This window comes from Actinia tenebrosa, unplaced genomic scaffold (assembly GCF_029948245.1).
Source record: "Actinia tenebrosa isolate PJP-AT-01 unplaced genomic scaffold, QUT_ActTen_1.0 PGA_scaffold10__47_contigs__length_13832649, whole genome shotgun sequence".
NCBI lineage: Eukaryota > Metazoa > Cnidaria > Anthozoa > Actiniaria > Actiniidae > Actinia > Actinia tenebrosa.
This window is the reverse complement of record NW_028292570.1, coordinates 6,280,489-6,301,229: the sequence shown is the minus strand read 5'-3', so window position 1 is coordinate 6,301,229 and position 20,741 is coordinate 6,280,489. Positions and strand designations below refer to the sequence as shown.

Sequence of the window (20,741 nt, the reverse complement as noted above, 5' to 3'; positions counted from 1 at the left end):
TTCTTCTTCTTCTTCTTTTTTTGAATTATTCACCAGTGTATTATACTAAAACAATTATTTGCCTCAGCTTTAGTGAATATCGGAGAATATATCGCACTTTGCTAGTCGCTAGATAGTTGGCGAATAAGACATCAAACTTCAGGAGTCGCACTTAAACAATAATGGTAGTAAGCTGAGGTTTTTGAAATAATCTTTATCAATAAATCATGTAAATAACTTTGTTTGTTTGTCTTTATTTTAAGTTATTTCCATCTTTTATCAAAAGGGATTAACACGCCCTGCATAAATAAGTCCTACTTACAAGACATCACTTATATGTACAACACTTATATGTACAAAATTCCGAACGAACATCACTAACTTTGGTCAATGCTTCCACTCACTTTTAGCTCTTGCTGACTTTGGTCTGCTCGAGTTGGCACTGAGAAAGAAAGAAGCCTCAATATGATTTTCACGTGGGAAGGTGGGGGGGGGGGGGGGGGGGGGGGGGGAATGTGACCATCTCCTCCCCAAAAAGACTAAAAACCCTTTTTTCTTTTTTGTTCTTTTCTTTTTTCTTTTTTTTGTGAAAGATAATAAGTCTAATTATTATTTATTTGATTGTCGTTTTCCACCTTATGTTTCTGCGCCAAAATTTCATCAATTAATGCGGGATTCCGTGGAAAGGTGGAAATACCGGGAAATTCTAAACATGTAGCACATACGCGTGTTTATTGGCGGGAAAATAGTTAGTACCCCCCCCCCCCCCCCTGGTCAAGATCTCGCTACAACCCTGCAAAAACGTTCGGCAACACTGTTTTGAAAGGGCATAACAAATAAGTCGTGCAAACACATTAGTGCTTTTCAATCTCTTATGCCCAAGTTTTATTAGGTTATTGTCAACTTTCGCAGGTTACTCTCAGTTACAAATTGTTTTGCACTTCTCGTTACAGTAAAGGTTAACAAACTATATATCATTTTAAGACTTATAAACCAGACAATATGATAATACATATTCCCCAGTTTTATTAGGTTATTATCAACCCTCGCAGGTTACTCTCAGTTACAAATTGTTTTGCACGTCTCGTTACAGTAAAGGTTAACAAACTATATATCATTTTAAGACTTATAAACCAGACAATATGATAATACATATTCCCCAGTTTTATTAGGTTATTATCAACCCTCGCAGGTTACTCTCAGTTACAAATTGTTTTGCACGTCTCGTTACAGTAAAGGTTAACAAACTATATATTATTTTAAAACTTATAAACCAGACAACATGATAATACATGTTTTTCCTTTAAAAAAAAAACTTTATCTTTGATGAATCCCGCAAGTTCGAAACCTGGGTGCCTTATTTAAAATATATTAAGTTCAAACGTTTTGACCGCATTGATGCAATTTCTGCGTTCCACGTATCAATCAGCACAGGGATGGATTCGAATGTTTTGTATTTATACCATAAACTCAAAAACTCCAGTATTTTCTGCCTGCCACCAAGGACTATTTCTACCATAAACTCAAAAACTTCCAGTATTTTCTGCCTGCCACCAAGGACTATTTCTACCCCAAATTCAAAAACTTCCAGTATTTTCTGCCTGCCACCCAGGACTATTTCTACCACAAACTCAAAAACTTCCAGTATTTTCTGCCTGCCACCCAGGACTATTTCTACCACAAACTCAAAAACTTCCAGTATTTTCTGCCTGCCACCCAGGACTATTTCTACCACAAACTCAAAAACTTCCAGTATTTTCTGCCTGCCACCCAGGACTATTTCTACCACAAACTCAAAAACTTCCAGTATTTTCTGCCTGCCACCCAGGACTACTTCTACCACAAACTCAAAAGCTTCCAGTATTTTCTGCCTGCCACTCAGGACTATGTTTTGTACAAGGAGTCACTTTATATACAGCACTCCCAATATATTCATTCATTTACAATCCCACTTACCTGCTCATATCTTGGTCTATCTCTTCCATCACTGAAGACTTTTGGGGTAATGCACCTTTAAAATATAAAATTTAATCTTATTACTTTGTAACTTTAATTTTTGTATTTTGTACCATATTTTCTGTCGTTAAGTTTAATTTAAACAGAGCCCCATTCAGACCAGCTTTGTGAACTGGGCACATCTGTATAAATATTGTTCATAAAGCAATCAATCAATCAATCAATAACCAACAATTCGTGGTTAGGCAGTGTCTCGGAAAACAATTAATTGCTGGCCAATACCAAATCACAATATTTTGCTCAACGTTGTCTAATAATTCCTTATTGTTCGGGCTGTGAATATATTACAATTTGCAGCATGCTACTCAGTCCGACACCAGAGAAAAACGTTTGCGCATGCGCGCATTTCAGCACGCTAAGAATTTTGAAGAGTTTGAGTGAGAAAATAGATGTTTGTTTTCGACAACTATACAAAACATTTCGCGCGTATACTTTTGTTGGACCAAGATACTGTATTAGCAAACACGATATGAAAGAATTACCCTTAAGTTTCAGTCATGGACACCACGTTTTGGCATTTCGTGAAGTCCAATTTATCCGGCATGTTTGAAAGTCAAACTTACATATGTTTTGAGTAATTTGCACACGGATTCAAAGCATGCGCAGACGTTTTTTACTTGTGTCATTCAGTCCCTGATTTCATATCTCTGACCGACAACGTTTTCTGAAATAGGTGTGTTACCACATAATCTAGGTATGATGAGGTATCCTACGAAAAAGAAAGAGGGCTCTGGAATAATCCATGTTTTGGCGCATGCGCAATTTTCGAAAAGTGATACATAACCGATCAAAATAATCAAAGTAAAAATTAAATCAAACCAAAAATCAAAGTAAAAATCAAAGTAAAGATCATATTAAAAATTAGAAATCGGGAAAATATTTTTTTCATTTTTGGCAAGTCTTTGAACGCATGCGCTGTTATACCGGAAGTCCAAGAAATCCTGGTCTCGAAAAATGGATTACGCCACAGCCCTTGTTCTTCGCCGCTGGTCAGAAGAAATGCAGGCTCTGGGTACAAGATTAAAGCTGACTCAGCTTTTATCTTCACTCCCTGTACATACCTATGCTTTCATTGGCTCCATCGTGTTTGGCCAAAGCCATTAAAAAACCATAAAAAGTCACCCTTTCTACTGATGATAGAATACTCTTGATAACTGACACTGGAGGACACCTAACATTTAAATAGGGAATACAATGTTACCAATGTTAGCAGAATGTTACCATTATTGGTAGATCTGCAAAAACAGGTTATCAAAAGATTTGACAGTCGATTATGGGCTTTATATGCTTGTAATAATACTGTATGAATAAAACGGAAATAATAAATAAATGAGATTTAACACTGGTATTGGTGGGTGGGTGGGGGGGTGGGTGGAATGGTGGTTGGAATGGTGGGTGGAATGCGGATGGAGGGGTGGATGGGTTTGATGGGTAGACAGGTGGATGGGTGGCATGTGGACAGGTGGACGGGTGGATGGGTAGACGGGTGGACAGGTGAAAAGATTGACAGATGTCATAATACCAATCATAAGCATTGTAATGACAGTGGTTTCACAGAGTCGCTTATCTTCACTGGATTCCAATTGGAATATAAACATTGATGTTTCCGGAAGGGAGAAAAACTGAAGAACCTTGAGAAAAATCCTCAAACCAAAAAGTAGCTCTACTTACAATGTATACAAAGCAGAGTCTGCACATCGTATCAACTTTAAGATATGTTTTATAGGCCATAAGTTAGATTAAATTACTATTGTTTTTAAAAATAGTATTATTTTAAGGAGGATATGAACATATTTAAATGGAATATGCACCATACAAATAAAATGCATTAATGTAATGTATTAATGTATATCAAACTTGGGTCGCCTTGGTAATAGGCAAGTGTAGACACCACTAAAATACACCTAAACCTCGTGTGAAATGGTAAACTTTACTTCATGTTTGACGTACACAAAACCTATCGAGTACGACTAAATCTCCCAGTAACCCCTTGCAGGGGAGTGGGTCTCCACAGGGAGTCCAAAGTCCACTACACAAGTATTCTCACTGCTATGCCACCCATGCTTCCCCATGCTTACTTGAAAATGTGCTCATGTGTATGAAGAATCTGTAAAGCAGCATCCATAAACGTATGTACATCAACTCCATCAGTAAGATTACTCTGAGGATTGTCTTTGGCTTGCGTGGATTGTTGTTCCTTAAGTTGTGGTCTGTCTAATGTTGGTACCACTACAACCTGACCTGGACGATGATTACCAGCTTGAATCATCTGGTAGGCTTTGTGAAGTTCTTCAAAGAATTCTGTAAGCATAAACATAAGACATGAATGATTCTCTCTTGACCCAAGGCATGAACGACACTAGTGCAATCCTTACTTATCTAGAGCTAATTTCAAAAAATCCCAACGTAATTCTATAAGATAACTGTTATAATTCTAACGTCCTAATTGGTTGGGAGCATGCCCATGCACTTTCAGTTGCATCATTCCTAGTTTTGCTATTTGTATTTTTTTGTAATTGTATACATGTATAGATCTGTACCGAGTGACAAAAACACATTTCGGAAATGGAAAATTTCGCTTGCCATGCTGTGTGCAGCTATCATAAAGGGTGGAGTATTGCCAGAACACTTGAGAAGTGTCGCAGCACTCTACTATGTGTCATGATTGTCCAAACACTTCTCTCGTGTTCTGCCAATCCCCACATGCTTTGTAATTGCTCAGCACACAGCATGCGCCATGTGTTCTTTATTTCTTCAACATGCTACATGGTACAGCTGCTTGGAACATCAGTGGACCAAGCGTATAGAGACGGACACAGTCCAAAACTGAGTTCAACAGGGTGATCCATCAACAGTTCACCCTGGCTCTTAGTTGACTAAGTCAAACGTACTGTACTGTACTAGAAAGTGAGATGATAGAAAAGGAATGAGTTAAATATTACACCTAATTGAAAAATTGCTGTCAGGTTCAAAAAAAGTCATATCATCAAAGCTAAGACCGAAGGGGAGCATACGAAGACAAACAATTATACTAATTTCATGCGTATTGCAGTTTTCCCTTCCTGTGCACATTTTATGCATCATGGCTTTGGCATGCTGTTAATCTAGGTCGACCAAGTTTGCCCTACTGTGCTTTTTTACATGTCTATATGCTAATATAATACTTATTTCAGAGTACACCCAAAACCCTTTTCAGTCTTAGCTTTGATGATATGACCTTCTCGAACCCGACTACGTTTTTTCAATTAGGTGTATACTAAACCTATATACCTTCATAATAAAACTGAATCTCAAAAGCATAAAGAAAGTCAACAAATGACATCAAACAATCCATTGCATCCTCCATTAAAATGATCTTTGCTGCCTTCTGTATTGGCTCAAATGGGAAGTCAGGACATAATAAACAGATGAGAGAATGATATTCTGCTGCTGTCAAAAGGTCTCCATTTTTACCAATGTGTCTGAAGGCCTTCCAGAATACCCTGATAAAACATGATCTGTTGAATGGTGTGGATCTGATGAAGGAATACCCTCTGAATAATGTATGGTTGCCTTGGACAACACTCCTGAAGCTAATACAAAAAATATTCAATTATTATTATAATCATATCTGGGGTTGGGTTTTTGGTGTTATAGAGAGTTTTAGATTTACGATCACGGCAAACATGAAACATGTCAGTTGACCAGTTCAAGTAGTATAAAAACAAAATAATATTTGTCTTTGGTGAGAGAGTTTGCAAGAGGTACAATGTAAAGTAAAATACAGGAAAATGATGAAAATGTGGTCACGTTTGCCATTTGCGGGGTTAAAAAAAGTCAATCTAAAACTCTCTATTATCCAACTATTCAAGTTAGGTTACAAATAGCTTAGAAGAAATAGTGAAGCAGGTACAAATATCTTGCAATATTTGTACTGTAGGTTATTTTGTATAGTAAATAACCGGCTTTGAAAACTAGTATTTTTAAAGAATATTCGTTTTCAAACATTTTTGGGGAAAAATTAAACTCAGCTGGATAATAAATAACTCTAGACATTTAAGGGTAGAATACGAGTGGACATTTTTTCTCATTTTTGCATTGCAGAAATGAAAAAACATCCACCCGTATTCCACCCTAAAATGTCTAATAAGATCTATTTAATACCCAGTAAGGGCCCTTGTGTCCTATTTGCATTTGAACCAGTTTGGGCAAATCACATTAATAAATAAATAAATAAATAAATAAATAAATTCTGATAGTGTAATTAAATAGATCCCTTACATGTGATGTCAAAGCAGCTCAATAGACACCTTGCATGTGACGTCAAAGCAGCTCAATAGACCTCTTGCATGTGATGTCAAAGCAGCTCAATAGACCCCTTGCATGTGATGTCAAAGCAGCTCAATAGACCCCTTGCATGTGACGTCAAAGCAGCTCAATAGACCCCTTGCATGTGATGTCAAAGCAGCTCAATAGACCCCTTGTATGTGACGTCAAAGCAGCTCAATAGACCCCTTGCATGTGATGTCAAAGCAGCTCAATAGACCCCTTGTATGTGATGTCTAAGCAGCTTAATATACCCCTTGCATGTGATGTCAAAGCAGCTCAATAGACTCCTTGTATGTGATGTCAAAGCAGCTCAATAGACCACTTGGATGTGATGTCAAAGCAGCTCAATAGACCCCTTGCATGTGACGTCAAAGCAGCTCAATAGACCCCTTGCATGTGATGTCAAAGCAGCTTAATAGACCCCTTGCATGTGATGTCAAAGCAGCTCAATAGACCCCTTGTATGTGATGTTAAAACAGCTCAATAGACCCCTTGTATGTGATGTCAAAGCAGCTCAATAGACCCCTTGCATGTGATGTCAAAGCAGCTCAATAGACCCCTTGTATGTGATGTCAAAGCAGCTCAATAGACCCCTTGCATGTGAAGTCAAAGCAGCTCAATAGACCCCTTGCATGTGATGCCAAAGCAGCTTAATAGACCCCTTGCATGTGATGTCAAAGCAGCTCAATAGACCCCTTGCATGTGATGTCAAAGCAGCTCAATAGACCCCTTGTATGTGATGTCAAAGCAGCTCAATAGACCCCTTGCATGTGACGTCAAAGCAGCTCAATAGACCCCTTGCATGTGATGCCAAAGCAGCTTAATAGACCCCTTGCATGTGATGTCAAAGCAGCTCAATAGACCCCTTGCATGTGATGTCAAAGCAGCTCAATAGACCCCTTGCATGTGATGTCAAAGCAGCTCAATAGACCCCTTGCATGTGATGTCAAAGCAGCTCAATAGACCCCTTGCATGTGACGTCAAAGCAGCTCAATAGACCCCTTGCATGTGATGTCAAAGCAGCTCAATAGACTCCTTGCATGTGATGTCAAAGCAGCTCAATTTGGATGAGAAAACAAAAGAATTTTTATTCTCATGAGAACTGGAAAACTATTGTTATGTCCTCCAAATTGAGCTGCATTCCTACACAGCTTTCTGTCCCCCTTATGAACAAGCTGTGATGTCAGCAATTGATAGAAATATAACAAATTAGCAAAATTAGTTTTGACAATGATACACTTACTAGTCACTAAGGAATCTTGCTGGTAGGACTCTGGGATTGTCATCTCTATGTTCCAACAACTGTCCTATTGCATCCTTTAAGTACAATCGATATATTAACATAAAACATTAAGGAGATTTGCTGTTATTTGTTCATGGATTAGTCCACCGGAATTTGGGTAGGGGTGTTCTGCTGGGATTCTGAAAGGGGTACCCTGTTTATGACAAAAAAAACTCAAATTTGTAGATCCTGTTTATGACAAAAGATATAATTCATTGCACTGAGTATAACCAGTTTAGGTCAATACGAAAGTAGAAACCCTGAATATGACAGGAAACTCAGGAAGAACTTGGAACTTGAGTGAAATTGCATACCCTGTTTATGGTAAGAAGCTCAAAAAACCATACCCTGTTCAGCGGATCATCCCCGTATAGTCCATATGTGGGAGTACCCCCCCCCCCTACCCCCGGGACAAGGCAAGAGGGAGAGTAGTTGCACTGCTTTATCAATCTTGCAGATTGAGTGTAGCAAGAGTCAATAGGCCACTTTAGAAACAAGTGAAGGACTTGGAGCGAGTACATACAGTAGAAGGTGTTGATAATTATTCTATTTAAGAAAATTTCCATGACGAGAAATAGCACATCAAAATCAACAGGTTTCTTCAGTAACAGCTAAATTATAAGCTAATTTTTAGAAGGGGGTGACTATTACAAACATTTTACCAGGAATTTGAGGTAAAGGGGGTTGAATGTTACTTAGGATAAACTGAGAAATTTAAACAAATGGGGGTTGACTAGTCACCTTAAGCCCCCCTGGAAACACCCCTGTCAATATTTACATACAAACATCTTACCTCTAAGTAGGTCAATACGTGATATTTTTCTACAAACAAAAAAGGTAAAAATGATTCAAATAAGTGATGATTAAACTGTAAAAAAAGGTTTGCAGCAATTATGGCATAGAAGCTACATTTCCATACATTTCCATTGATCTAAAATATTTTTCAAAGGTAGTTCTAACATCAACATGGCTAGCAGATACTTTATAAGATTTCGAACAAACAACCTGTTTCTCTAGGCACATTTTCAAGGATATCCTTCAATACTACTGTACTTAGAGGCTTTTATGGCACTTTTCATTTCATACCGTAGGCAGCAGGGGGTACGGGGTGGGGCAGGGGAGCTAGAGCCTCACCACTTAAAAGTTTTGGGGTAGCTGCAATTCAACCTAATTACTGAATTACTTTCAGTTCACACTTTTCATTTTTTGTTACTGAATTTATTTCATTTGACACAGCCTTCTCTTTTATCCTCATTTTTAGCCTTTTTTGCTTATCTAGAACTCTACATCATTCTCCTTTAGGAATATTCATTTTTTTACTGGGGAGAGATGCCGTAATAAAGAATGCATTGTCCTAAACTGGTTGACACTATCGTTTCTGGGCGACGACTGTCTCTGGGAACGTTACAGGGGTCATTTAAAAATGAGGCTTAACAATTTGTGCAGGACTTTTACTTAACAATAACAGTACAAAAACAAGGAAAATGCCATTTTTTATGCATAACAGAAAGGGGGTTAGAATTCTTTTATGGGTTGTCAATTGAATCCCACTATATTCCACCCCCCCCCCTCTGATTATTATTGATTATTATAAACTAATGGTCCCCTATATCATCTGTGTCCATTCCCCAGTTCTCTTGGATGACAGGGTAAATATTTTCGTTAAGGAAATTAGTGCAAACTATTAAATGTGCAGTCAAGGACTCAGTCAAAATGAGGAATAATGATGTGAAGGGTGAGTGCACCATTAAACTGCTCCCCTATGCCATAAACATGAATTTCCCAATCTGATGTGTGGCCCATGTGTTCTGATGGCAGCTTGGAAGCAGCCCTATTGAAGTGCGGGGTCTGAATAATCTATGCTATGGATTTCATCAAAGTGTGGCACGCATTAAAAAATTCGTCTGCGAATTTGCCTATGAGGCGTTGTGACTCCGCCCACTTGGAGGTGTGATTTTGTCTGCATTCCTTTCTCGTGAAATTGCACAATGAACATCAGCGAACTTGGTCATGTTTACAGTAGGGGAAAGAGCATAAATAGTGATTTGAGATCTATCGTTATATATGAGATTGTTGAAACTGGTGGGGATATCATAACAGGATTTTCTCCTGGAAAATTCGTAGAAATTGCTTGAAAACTTCCCCTGCCTCCATACTCAACTTTGAACTCATACCAGCTTCTACTTGCCGCCATAATTTTGAATTGAACGTTGCACGGGAATAGCCGAGAAAGGAATGCAGACAAAATCACACCTCCAAGTGGGAGGAGTCACAAGAGTCTCGTAGGCAAATTCGCAGACAAATTTTTTAATGCGTGCCACACTTTGATAAAATCCGTAGTACTTAACCTATATTTAATTCTGCAAAGAACATGCATGATACGGGAAAAGACCATGCTTGATATGAGACCGTATCAGTACTGTTCATCTGCTCGCGATCTGGTACGATATAGTTTAGAGAGAGTTTGAGCATTTCTTTGCAGAATTAAATGATAAACAACTTATCACTCGGCTATGTGCATCTGATACGGCTGTGCATTATTCTTCGTTTGCAATAGACATCATAGCCGCCATGTTGGAAGAATTTAACAAAAGATTTTTCAATGAATTCTTTTGTTATATCTTCCAACATGGCGGACATCCCTTTTGTTATTGTGCTCTCTTGGGATTGATTGCAAACCAAGAATTACTCGTTACTTGTATTTTGGCTTGACTAAAGGCTTGCCAAAACACTCCGTCACTCATAAAAATACTCAGCCGTATCAGTAACTGATAACCTCCATATACTAAATTTTGGGAATGAATTATTATTCGTATCACAATAATTTTGTAAACAAATATACTGTATCCCCAAAATAAATTCACGACCGATAATACAATCCATCTTTAAAATGCAGCAGAAATAATTCGTAATCTTAAAATTTAGAGGCCAATATTCTGTAATACATTCGCTAAAAAAAACTAAAAATCATAAAATCTTCAAACCCTGACAGGGCCTCTTAGAAACCATGTTAAACAAACACTTCATCTTACATACCTAAATACTGCTCGTTGGTCAGTGAGAATCTATCACTTGCTGAGGTACTCATGATAAATCTTAAAAGCAATGTTTTAGCTCCTCTGAAGTCATTTATTCCTCTGCTAAATGCAGAAAAATAGACAAAAAAAGGAGATTTTTGTCATCAAAATATAAAATGTATATTTGTAAATTGCCGACTGATTGAAAATGTTACGGTCACTAAATGAAGCATTGTGGGTAATATTCAAGATGGCGACCTCAGACGATCTCAATGATTTTAACGAAGAAGCATTTTACCAACAACTGCTTCTTGAAGAAACTAAATACTTGCAAAAGAAAGCAGGGGATGATTCAATAGAATTTATTCCCGATCCTGGATTCGTGCTCAAGTCCAAAATAAGTAGCGAAGGTAGAGAAAAGAAGGTTTTCGTTAATATTTGTACATCAAAACACATACCGAAAGCTAAAGAAGTCACTGAGAAAGAACTCGCTGAGATCCTTGATTCTGAAGATCCCATGAGGTATAGAGTACCTTTAAGCTTAGGAGAACCTCACGCGGAGATAGACAAGAGTGGCAACGGTAAGACAATTTATGAATTTACCTGTCAAAATTCGAATGGTTTTATAAATTATGAAAAGTTTAGAAAACTTAAATTATACTTGAGATTTTGCCCTTAGACTGGTGTTGTAAAGCAGAACTCAAACGGTACATTGCACCACCAAACCCCTTTGAAGCTTTGAACCCATCCCACAATTATTCCATTTAAAGAAAAGACATAAAGACACTGAAGGTGTTTACTGCAGGGGCTTCTTCACATACAAAGTGGTTCTTTTACATCCCAGTGGCGGATTCAGGAATTTTAAAAAAGGTGTGACTATTACAAAGGTTTTACCAGGAATGAGATGAAAAGGGGGTTGAAACGTCAGTCTACTATCTTTGGTACCTACGGTGATAAAATTATCTACTACGACACATTCAATTAAGTGATACCTAACACTTTGCAGATGGAATTCCAATTTAAAGGCAGTACCAATCAGAAAGCTGTAGGAAACAATAGCCTTTCAACATATCTTTTTATTCCCAAGAGAAAACAAGAATGGCTATCTAGTCGTTTGCGTATAACATCAGGGTCAAATATCATTCTCAGGCACTCTAGCTTTCTGATTGGCTCAACTAACCAAAGTTCAAATGCATTGTTTTCATTCTACGTTTAATTTTTTTTTAAATTAATGAATTGCAAGCATTCCCAAGAGAGTCAAAAGACAAAAACATGGCAGCCATTTTGGTGCCGTTAACAATGGATGCTAATTAGAAATGTTTTGTTAAATTGCACCAGCATGGTTACGATAACGTACAGTAACGTGCAACCAAAGAAGTGGTTTTCTTGCCTAAAAGGCCTTGGGCACAATAGATGCACTATGGGTGATACCTAAAACAAGAAGCATTATCATAATCATCATCAATATCAATGTCTGTTCACTGGGGGGAAAGTGGGTTGGGGGGGGGGCTCGATGGACGGTTTTGAAAATGTCCCTAAAACGTACGCATAAATTAACTGAGATGCTGATTTCTGATTTTAGACCCTAAAAGGTTTGACCACATTTAAAATGACAAAGTTTCCAACCATTATATTCTTGTATGACGTTTGATATTTTTCAAAACAAACAAATCTGACCCTAAAAGGTATGGAGTCAGCCGGGAGTCAGCCGGAGACCCTAAAAGGTATGCGAGGTCTCATTTTTGACCCTAAAAGGTCCATCAAGCCCCCTCAAGAGAGTCCTCCCCCCTCCCCCCAATTCCCCCTGGGTGTCTGTTGTTACAAAGAAGATTTATTTATGTTTGATTTTTTTTTCTAGGATGTACAGTATATGACATAGTGATTCATCCATCATTTCTGAAGAAAGTCCAAGAAAATTCATTCTTTCAGAACTTCTTCCTTACTGTAGTATTTCAAGGACTAGAGGAGAAATATGGACTTGAGCTTGATAGAAACTGGACAATATTAAAAAATAAGAAAAGCATGGGTAAAGTCCAGTCTCACTTTATAAGAAATAAAAGCAAACCAGTCATTATGGACATGGAAAATAATTCTCAGAATACAAGTCAGCCTGTGGTCAAAGGTACAGTAATGCATAGTAGAAACTTTTAATAAACACAGTTTAATATAAATACACAGGTGATTATTGAAAATCTTGTGCGTTGATTGGTTGAGAAACTCAGATTATTACACAATAATCACCTCCAGCGATAATCCAAAATGGCTGCCAACTGCTTTGCTGCTGTTACTGGGAAAAAATGTGTCTTTTATCTTCTTTTTTTCATTTTTTTTTTTTTTTTGGAAGAATCACCTGTGTATTTATACTAAAACAATTATTCACCTCAGGTTCAGTGAATATTGGGAATAATAACCTCACCTTAATTTCAGTTATTATTCCCCAATATTCACTTCGCCTTCGGTGAAGAATTGTTAAATGTAGTTTTTCAAGTAACTCAGGGATTAAAATAACAGCTGGTCAGTCACTCATGGTCATGATGATGGTTCCAGGGGATGTACTCGGGGAGTAACATGACATTTTTTTGGGTTGGCAATTTTCGTTCCTGGTATTTTTTTTGGGTCAACAATTAATAAACATGCTACTCAATTAAGCTGTTTTTCATTTTATGCAAAATCATGCATTAGAAGGGCCTGTTGATTTCAACAAATCAGTTTTGAGGTGCATTTTTGGGGGGTTGCAATATGAAGCTCCGTCAGACCCCCCCCCCCCCTCCCCTCATTTTACTCCCCAAGTACATCCCCTGGATGATGGTTCAAATGCACCCTTCTTAAAATTGTCTCAAATGCAAAGCTAACATTTAAATACAAAAGGAATGCCACAAATTCCATCAAGAAAAAGTGTGATTTCTTTTGTATTTTCATGTTGGCTTCACATCCATGATACATTATATTTTCTGTTATGAATAATTCTATTCATTATAATACATTCCAAGCTTGAAAACAAAATGGGTAACCCCACATAAATAGAAATAATAGCATATGGTGCTAACACGTCGAACACATCGTACATCTTTCACCACTTTGAGTCCAACTGGCCAGGTCGCTGGTTCAAGCCCTGCGGTCGCCACATGTGAATTGAGTTTGTTTGATGTGTTGTTCTCTCCTATGCTACGAGGGTTTTCTCCGGGTTCTCCATTTTCCTCCCTCCGTTAAAATCAACACGTGAGTTGAGCACTGTGTGTGTGGAACATTGAATGAAGTGGTAGTGTGTGTGAGTGAAAAGTGTCCCCAATTAGTTCAAAAGTGAAAGTGCTAGGATGACTAGACGCTTGAATAAAGATATTTATTTATTTTACTCGCACGGCGAATTAAAATGCACAATTTTTAGGATACCCGTCTGAAAAAAAGAATGTTTAATGTTTAAGCAGTCCCAGTGGGAGTGGATACTGTACTTCTAGAAAAACCAAGGCTGTTACGTTAAAATCCCTATTGTATCTTCAAACTCAGTTGAGTTTTTCCCTGTTTCTAGACACACAGAAAGCTCATTCACGCTTCCCCATAAGATAGGAAAAAATTTGAACTCAACTTAGTCTTGAGGAAAATTAAAAAGGCCAGCTGAGGAATTATGTATTTTAATTGGAAATTTTTATTACAGATGGTGCACAGCCAAATAAAATACAGGAGATTGAACCAGATGTACGGCCTACACCAGAACCAAAATATAGGGTCCTAATTGAACCCCCTGAAGGTGTACCAGAGTTTGTTGTTCTGGAAATATCCCTACCTGGAGTGGTAAGCCTTCTTGTCTTTACATAGCTTGATGATGAAGAAATAGAAAACGCGTGTGCGTGCTGTCTGCAGTTATAAAGCACGCGGGGGTTGGCAGAACAAGAGAGAAGTGGAAGAAGAAGCGCAAAGCGTAGCGGAGTGCTTCTTGACACCTCTCCAATGTTCTGTCAATCCCTAAGTGCTTTATAACTGCACACAGCACAGCAAGCAAGTTTTTTTATTTCTTTTATAAAATACAAATTACATGAATGACAAAACTGAAAGTGCACGCACGTGCTGTGTGCTCTCATAAAGCATGTTTTCCCAACCAATCAGAACGCGAGATTTAGAGCAGTTATTTCATAATCCTGGTTAAAAAACCAACCACGCCCTATCTCTATTGTTTGATGGAGGGTTTGAATTTAGATGGCAAACCTGTCCCAGGTTTTGAATTCATCATTGATACTAACAAGGAAGAGCACGGCTGAATTCAAAACCTGGGACAGGTTTGCCATCTAAATTCAAACCCTCCATCAAACATTAAAAATAAGGCTTGGTTGTTTTTTTTTAAACCAGTTAAAATGCATGTGCTTGGATTTGCATTGAAATTCAAGACTGAGGGACTGCGGCAAACCCTCGCCTTAGCATTTTAAGCTTTATTTTTATTTATTTTTATTTTTATTTTTAACCCCCTCCTCCCCCTGTTATATGCCACTTCATCAGTGAAGTATTTTGACAGTCCACTCAGATTTTAGTTTTTCTGATCACGTAATTGATGGGTAGCATGGGTGACATAAGCGTACGTCACCTTTACCACTGTGGTTTCAAAGGTTTGGGTCTCTGGTTCAAGTCTTGTGGATACCATATATGAATTGATTTGTTTGTTTGAATTGTTTGATGTGTTATTCTCTCCTATGCTACGAGGGTTTTCTCCACGTTCTCCAGTTTCCTCCCTCCGTAAAAATCAACATGTGAGCTGAGCATTGTGTGCATATTGAATGTAGTGGTAGTGTGTCTGATTGAAAAAGTATCCCCAATTAGTGCTATAAAGTGCGAGACACTTGATATGTTCAGAAATTTTTTTCTTCATTTTTACATTCACATTTTGAAGCTTTTACAGCTACTATAAAGTCATGTCCATTACAGCATACAATTATGCATATTACCATTATTAAACGTTGGCCTTTTCTTGTTTTAGAAATCAGCGAAAGTTATCGATTTGGATGTAAGTGGTGACAGGCTAGTTTTACAGGTTAACACAGATCTGTATCGTCTAGATATTCAGTTACCTCATGATGTTGATAATGAAGAGTGTGGTGCACAATTTAACAAGAAAACAAAGGTATGCCAGATTCTTCTTCTTCTTCTCCTTCTCCTTCTCCTTCTCCTTCTCCTTCTCCTTCTCCTTCTCCTTCTCCTTCTCCTTCTCCTTCTCCTTCTCCTTCTCCTTCTCCTTCTCCTTCTCCTTCTCCTTCCTTCTCCTTCTCCTTCTCCTTCTCCTTCTCCTTCTCCTTCTCCTTCTCCTTCTCCTTGTCCTTCTCCTTCTCCTTCTCCTTCTCCTTCTCCTTCTCCTTCTCCTTCTCCTTCTCCTTCCCCTTCCCCTTCTCCTTCTCCTTCTCCTTCTTCATCATCATCATCATCATCATCATCATCATCATCATCAATATTCCGCATCCACTGTTGTAGCAGGTTGGGTGACCAGGGTCATTGTCAGGTTATTTCAAAAATGAACAAGAACCCTTTTGATCATGCATTTCTTTTTGTAATAATGCATGTAGGCATATGCATATGGGATAGAGTGCATTCAGTCAAACTGTTGAATAGCTAGATAAATGTATCTAACTTAGATAACTATTTAGTTGACGTCACCTAAAATAGTAAAAGCGCGCCAAATAACGGTCATGCTAGTCCGGGGGGTTGTTTTACCAGAGAATGAGTGAATAGACATTCATTTGTATCATCGTTTCTCCCCCTGATCTCAGTAGCTGTTTACTTGTAGTTTCAAATTTACATGTAGGTGGTGTCAGCTAAAATAGTAAATAATTTATCTAATTTGGTTTACGTCACCTACACTGTATTCAACAGTGAGACTAAAAGCACTATGCGTAGTATTAATATTAATTAAAGTTATTGGCATTATCTCCTGGACCAGCCAAGGGCCAAATTTGGGGGGGGGGGGGGGGGGTAGGGGATCTTTTTTTCTTGCTACATTGAAAGTGAAGTCTAAGCCTCAACATTGGGCCAGAAACAAGTTATGGCTGAGCTAAAACTCATTTGGCCACACATTTTGGATGGCAACTGGCCAGCCTTTATTAACAGCTCAGGGAAATGTCTGAAAAGTAGATATTTGTTTATGATAGGCTTGATCTAACAAAGAATAGTTAAGTGTCACAGTTGTTCTTAATGTTTTCCATTTTTCACAGGTTTTGACAGTAACAGTTGCCGTTAACCAAGAGAAAAGTTGTTGATAATGGTTTTTTTAAGAAAAGGTTAGGTTTTATTAATTTTCAAAATCCAATTCATGTTCAATTTTTAAATCATAAACAAGAATTACCAGCAATATGTCAAGGACTTCTAAGCGACGATTTCTAAAAATCTTCAAACTTCAAGAGCAATAGATTGTCTTGGTTCTAGCTTTCAAAGCTATATGCCCGCCAGCACATTTTCCCATAGAAATCCTTATACAATATTCAATTTTATATTTAATGCCATTTCTACTATAGTCAACATTATAAGCTAAAACTTTGCCTTCTAACTAATATCAAGTAGCTTCTAGGGGGTAGGGTCACGTGACCTGTTGTAGCAAAAGGCCTATTCAAGGGCGGATCCAGCCAAAAAATTTTAGGGGGGGGGGGGGGCTAATTGAGTTTCTTCCATCAACACAACGGAAAACAATAAAAAAAATCATCTAATTCTTCAGTATTTGGGAAAAATAAGATTATAAAGCTATTTGGAGAACGTTTCTATCGTAATTTTTAGCGTGAATTTTACAGTAATCAAACTTCTAAACGTAAAGTGGAACCTCAATCACGCAATCACCAAAGATCGCGTTTTTTGCTCATATACCAACAATCTCAAAACCTTTCCAATGGAGCTTAAATTTACCAAACCACATTGAACTTTCAAACAACGGCACACACATTAATTTCTTAGTTTTCAGGGTAAATTTCATGGCAATCTTTACGAAAATCCTTAGTCCTGCGTTGATTCGGGAAGCGTGATTTTCGCATGTATTTCAACCAAATTCAACAGGTTTCTATGCAGTCAGAATTAATTTCCCCAAATCAATCTTTAAAGTTTTGAAAAGATCTATTCTTTCTCAACTTGCAGCATAAATATTATTTCAATCAGAGAACTCGCCCGTAGTTAAATCTCTTTTTCTTTTGAGGCAACTAATTAGCATATGTAAACACAGGCCTCCTATTTTCCCTCGACAAAAATTCGTCCCTTTCCCAATAAGCTTGAAATCCAGTCCAATGAACGAAAAAGGGTGATACATTAAGAAGAAAGTTCAAAAATTGTCATAGATGGTTTATTTTTTACGCGCGCTCTGTTCAAAGTTTGTCCATTTTCACTCCTCTTGAGCGTCTCTTGCTTGGGTTTCGGTCGAACCTCTTCTGTGGCCGTTTTCTCGAAGATAAAATAAAATTTTCGAAAACCAACTACCCAGGGATTCATATCTAATAATGGCCTATCTAACTTTAAAAGAAGAGCGAATTTGATTTTTTGACCCTTGCCACCATTTGTTCGATTCTTGTGGACATTGCCTCTTAATAACGCTTTAAGATTTAGCGACTCAATAGCTGAACTTAGTAAGAATATAATCTCTTTTGGAAAACGTGCTTGTCGACACATCTTCCACCATATTTGCTAAGATCCCGAATGGAGTTCGACGGTTTCCTGGAATTTGGATATTTCATATGATTTTGATTTTCTCATAAATTTTATGCTTGAAATGATTTTCACTGTATATTAGTCGCCTTGTCATCAAGCAACTTATTTTCACATTTTTTTGCCTTTAGGATCTTTAGCCCACTCAGTGACTAGTCTTCCAGGTAACCCCGTCTACTCTGCCACCAGGGTCTTGTTAAAAATTTTAAATTCCCAGAATGAAGGGGAATTCGCAGAATGAAGGGGAATTCCCAGAATGAAGGGGAATTCCCAGAATGAAGGGGAATATTTTATGTAACACGACGCTCAAAAATTCCCTTTGTTAATTTTTATCTCATAAAAGGTATCAACCCTCCTTCACACGAAATGACGGGGATGAAAAAAGACCGTAGACTGATTTTTTTTACGAAAACAGTAATCCATTACTGAATTAAATTTTATATAAAAATCACAAAGCGGGAGAATTTGTTATTCGATAAAATTCATTGAAAAATCTTTTGTCAAATGCTTCCAACATGGCGGCTATGACGTCTATTGCAAACGAAGAATAGTGCAGCAAATTTTGAATTGAATATTCTTCTGTTGTTTCGGTTGGTAAAACTAAATGATGAACAAGAGCTTTTAATATATTTTCTTCGCAAATTAGTGATTTGTGTCACCAAAGATATAGAAAAATAGTAAAGTATGACTTCAAATACGACAGGAAAGCAAATTAGAAACCGTATAAAACACCGAGTCTTTATGATTACAGTTTGCTTCTTCCAGACAAAGATATTATCAGGTTGACACCTGTTTTATCACCGTGTTACTATGCGACAGCACGTTTATATTCGACAACAAAGGTGCTGGCATTCTTCTCAGCCGTGTAAACCCACGGATATTTGTCCGATTTTAGCAATTCTATTGTTCAGATTCCCACTTTTGATTGGCTAATTTGTAGAAAATTTGTTTGGGTGGCCTTGGTTGGAGTAGTTTCACTGTATAATGTGTGGCGTGGATCATAAATAGTTATATAATTTCTTTTTTTCTCAGAGCAAGGGACTGTCTGTGTACATAAATAAGGGAAATTCCTATTGGAATTTGAATAAACGAGTGACTCAGAAAAAAATAATGTGGTTGCTAAAGTAACACTATGGGAAATAAAGATAGAAGAATCGATGTTCTATAACAGATATACACTTACTTGCAAGAAGGTTGTCATACAAGAATAGAACATTATTAATTTAGTGAGAAAGGAATACATTAAAAGACAAAAGAAAAAGTTCAGCTTCAGTGATCTTCTTTTGTTTTTTAATATAACTCCTTTCCCACTAAATCACTAATGTTCTATTTTTATATGACAACGTTCTTGCAAGTAGGTGTAAACTAAAGGAGCTTACGAAAAATGTTTACAGGCTAATCAGGCCGGAATATACAGTCAATTCAAAAAACGTTGTCGTCGACCGGCTCAAGCCTACGCGACTGGACCGAAAGGAATATGGGTAAAAATCACTGAAGCGGTAAAATATTCGTTCTGAATAAATTGTTCCCGCTAGTAATAAGATAATGGAGAGAAACAATCCATCAAATGCATGTCTTTGGGTTTAGGGAAAGAAAAACAAAGTAGTTATGATTCAATTCACAATTCCGAAACTATGAAGGCATTAAAAAAACGTCTCCTCCAACACTTCCCGCTCGCCTACGAAGGTTCGTGCTGTAAACCAGGCATAACTAGTCAGATAAAATTACGGAGTCAACTCGGCTTCAATGATTGCTACCCAGAGCTCCTTTCGGTCCTGTCGCGTAGGCTTGAGTTGGTCGACGACAACTTTTTTTGAATTGACTGTATATATATGGAGAGCAGCAGTAAGGGGGACTCGCGATCGATGCCGTATATTTGCGGGTTTAACCCGCGGAATTAAGCACGCGGGTACAGCAGATTTACGGGATTTCCCGCGGTGTGTCCCTTACTGCTGCTGTGTTGGGTACCGCAAACGGAGGTTAAAATATTTGTCGGATATACGATGCATGAATGTAAAAAGTTCACCAATGATTTCTGTGCGATTTGCCTAAGATTCAAAGTTAACATACCTAAACCGAAGGGTTTCTGGTGTTGTGGTAAAAAAATGCAAATAGAAGATGACACGTCAGCACAGTGTTACGAGTGTGGTAAGAATATTCGTAATGCCGTACCAAATGCTACCAGAGAGCAGTATTACGCAAACGGAGGTCGTACGAAGACCCCATACAAAAGAATAAAATACTTCCGAGACTGGATGAGTCATATCCAAGGTCTTCGGCCGGTATATTTAGTAGAGTGTACAGAATCCCATTTTCCCGGCAGCCACTTTCGGCTACCTTTTTTTGTGTCCCAAAAGATGCAGATCCAAAAGATGTCTGTGTCGTGGTTTGCGACGCTTCCCAAAATAGAAGAGTGTCCGCGCCTCGACACGACTACCTTTTCTCGCGTCCCAAAAGGTGTCGATCCGGATATCCCCCGTAGA

General features: G+C 37.9%; 2 protein-coding genes across 2 annotated transcripts; one reads left to right on the top strand and one right to left on the bottom strand.

The window, feature by feature from the left end:
* Positions 1 to 217: 217 nt before the first annotated feature.
* Positions 218 to 10,787, bottom strand: LOC116287473 (centriolar satellite-associated tubulin polyglutamylase complex regulator 1). The gene is made up of 8 exons (XM_031694149.2): positions 10,622 to 10,787; positions 8,379 to 8,407; positions 7,547 to 7,620; positions 5,266 to 5,567; positions 4,074 to 4,296; positions 3,057 to 3,166; positions 1,936 to 1,990; positions 218 to 421 (listed from the first exon to the last, which is right to left on the bottom strand). The coding sequence occupies exons 1-8, from the start codon at positions 10,671 to 10,673 to the stop codon at positions 367 to 369; spliced, it is 900 nt and encodes a 299-aa protein (XP_031550009.1). The 5' UTR covers positions 10,674 to 10,787; the 3' UTR covers positions 218 to 366.
* Positions 10,788 to 10,850: 63 nt separating this feature from the next.
* LOC116287475 (PIH1 domain-containing protein 1) lies at positions 10,851 to 18,029 on the top strand. The gene is made up of 5 exons (XM_089026849.1): positions 10,851 to 11,183; positions 12,461 to 12,724; positions 14,255 to 14,391; positions 15,566 to 15,709; positions 16,791 to 18,029. Exons 1-5 carry the CDS (start codon positions 10,853 to 10,855, stop codon positions 16,833 to 16,835), a joined length of 921 nt encoding a protein of 306 aa, XP_088882975.1. The 5' UTR covers positions 10,851 to 10,852; the 3' UTR covers positions 16,836 to 18,029.
* Positions 18,030 to 20,741: the final 2,712 nt, after the last annotated feature.

Coding starts and splice junctions, on each gene's coding strand:
- LOC116287473 (XM_031694149.2), bottom strand. CDS start 10,673: ATGAGTACCTCAGCAAGTGATAGATTCTCACTGACCAACGAGCAGTAT. Junction 7,621..8,378: donor ACGTATTGACCTACTTAGAG/GTAAGATGTTTG, acceptor TTGTACTTAAAG/GATGCAATAGGACAGTTGTT. Junction 1,991..3,056: donor TGGAGCCAATGAAAGCATAG/GTATGTACAGGG, acceptor TATATTTTAAAG/GTGCATTACCCCAAAAGTCT.
- LOC116287475 (XM_089026849.1), top strand. CDS start 10,853: ATGGCGACCTCAGACGATCTCAATGATTTTAACGAAGAAGCATTTTAC. Junction 14,392..15,565: donor AAATATCCCTACCTGGAGTG/GTAAGCCTTCTT, acceptor TTCTTGTTTTAG/AAATCAGCGAAAGTTATCGA. Junction 15,710..16,790: donor AATTTAACAAGAAAACAAAG/GTATGCCAGATT, acceptor CATTTTTCACAG/GTTTTGACAGTAACAGTTGC.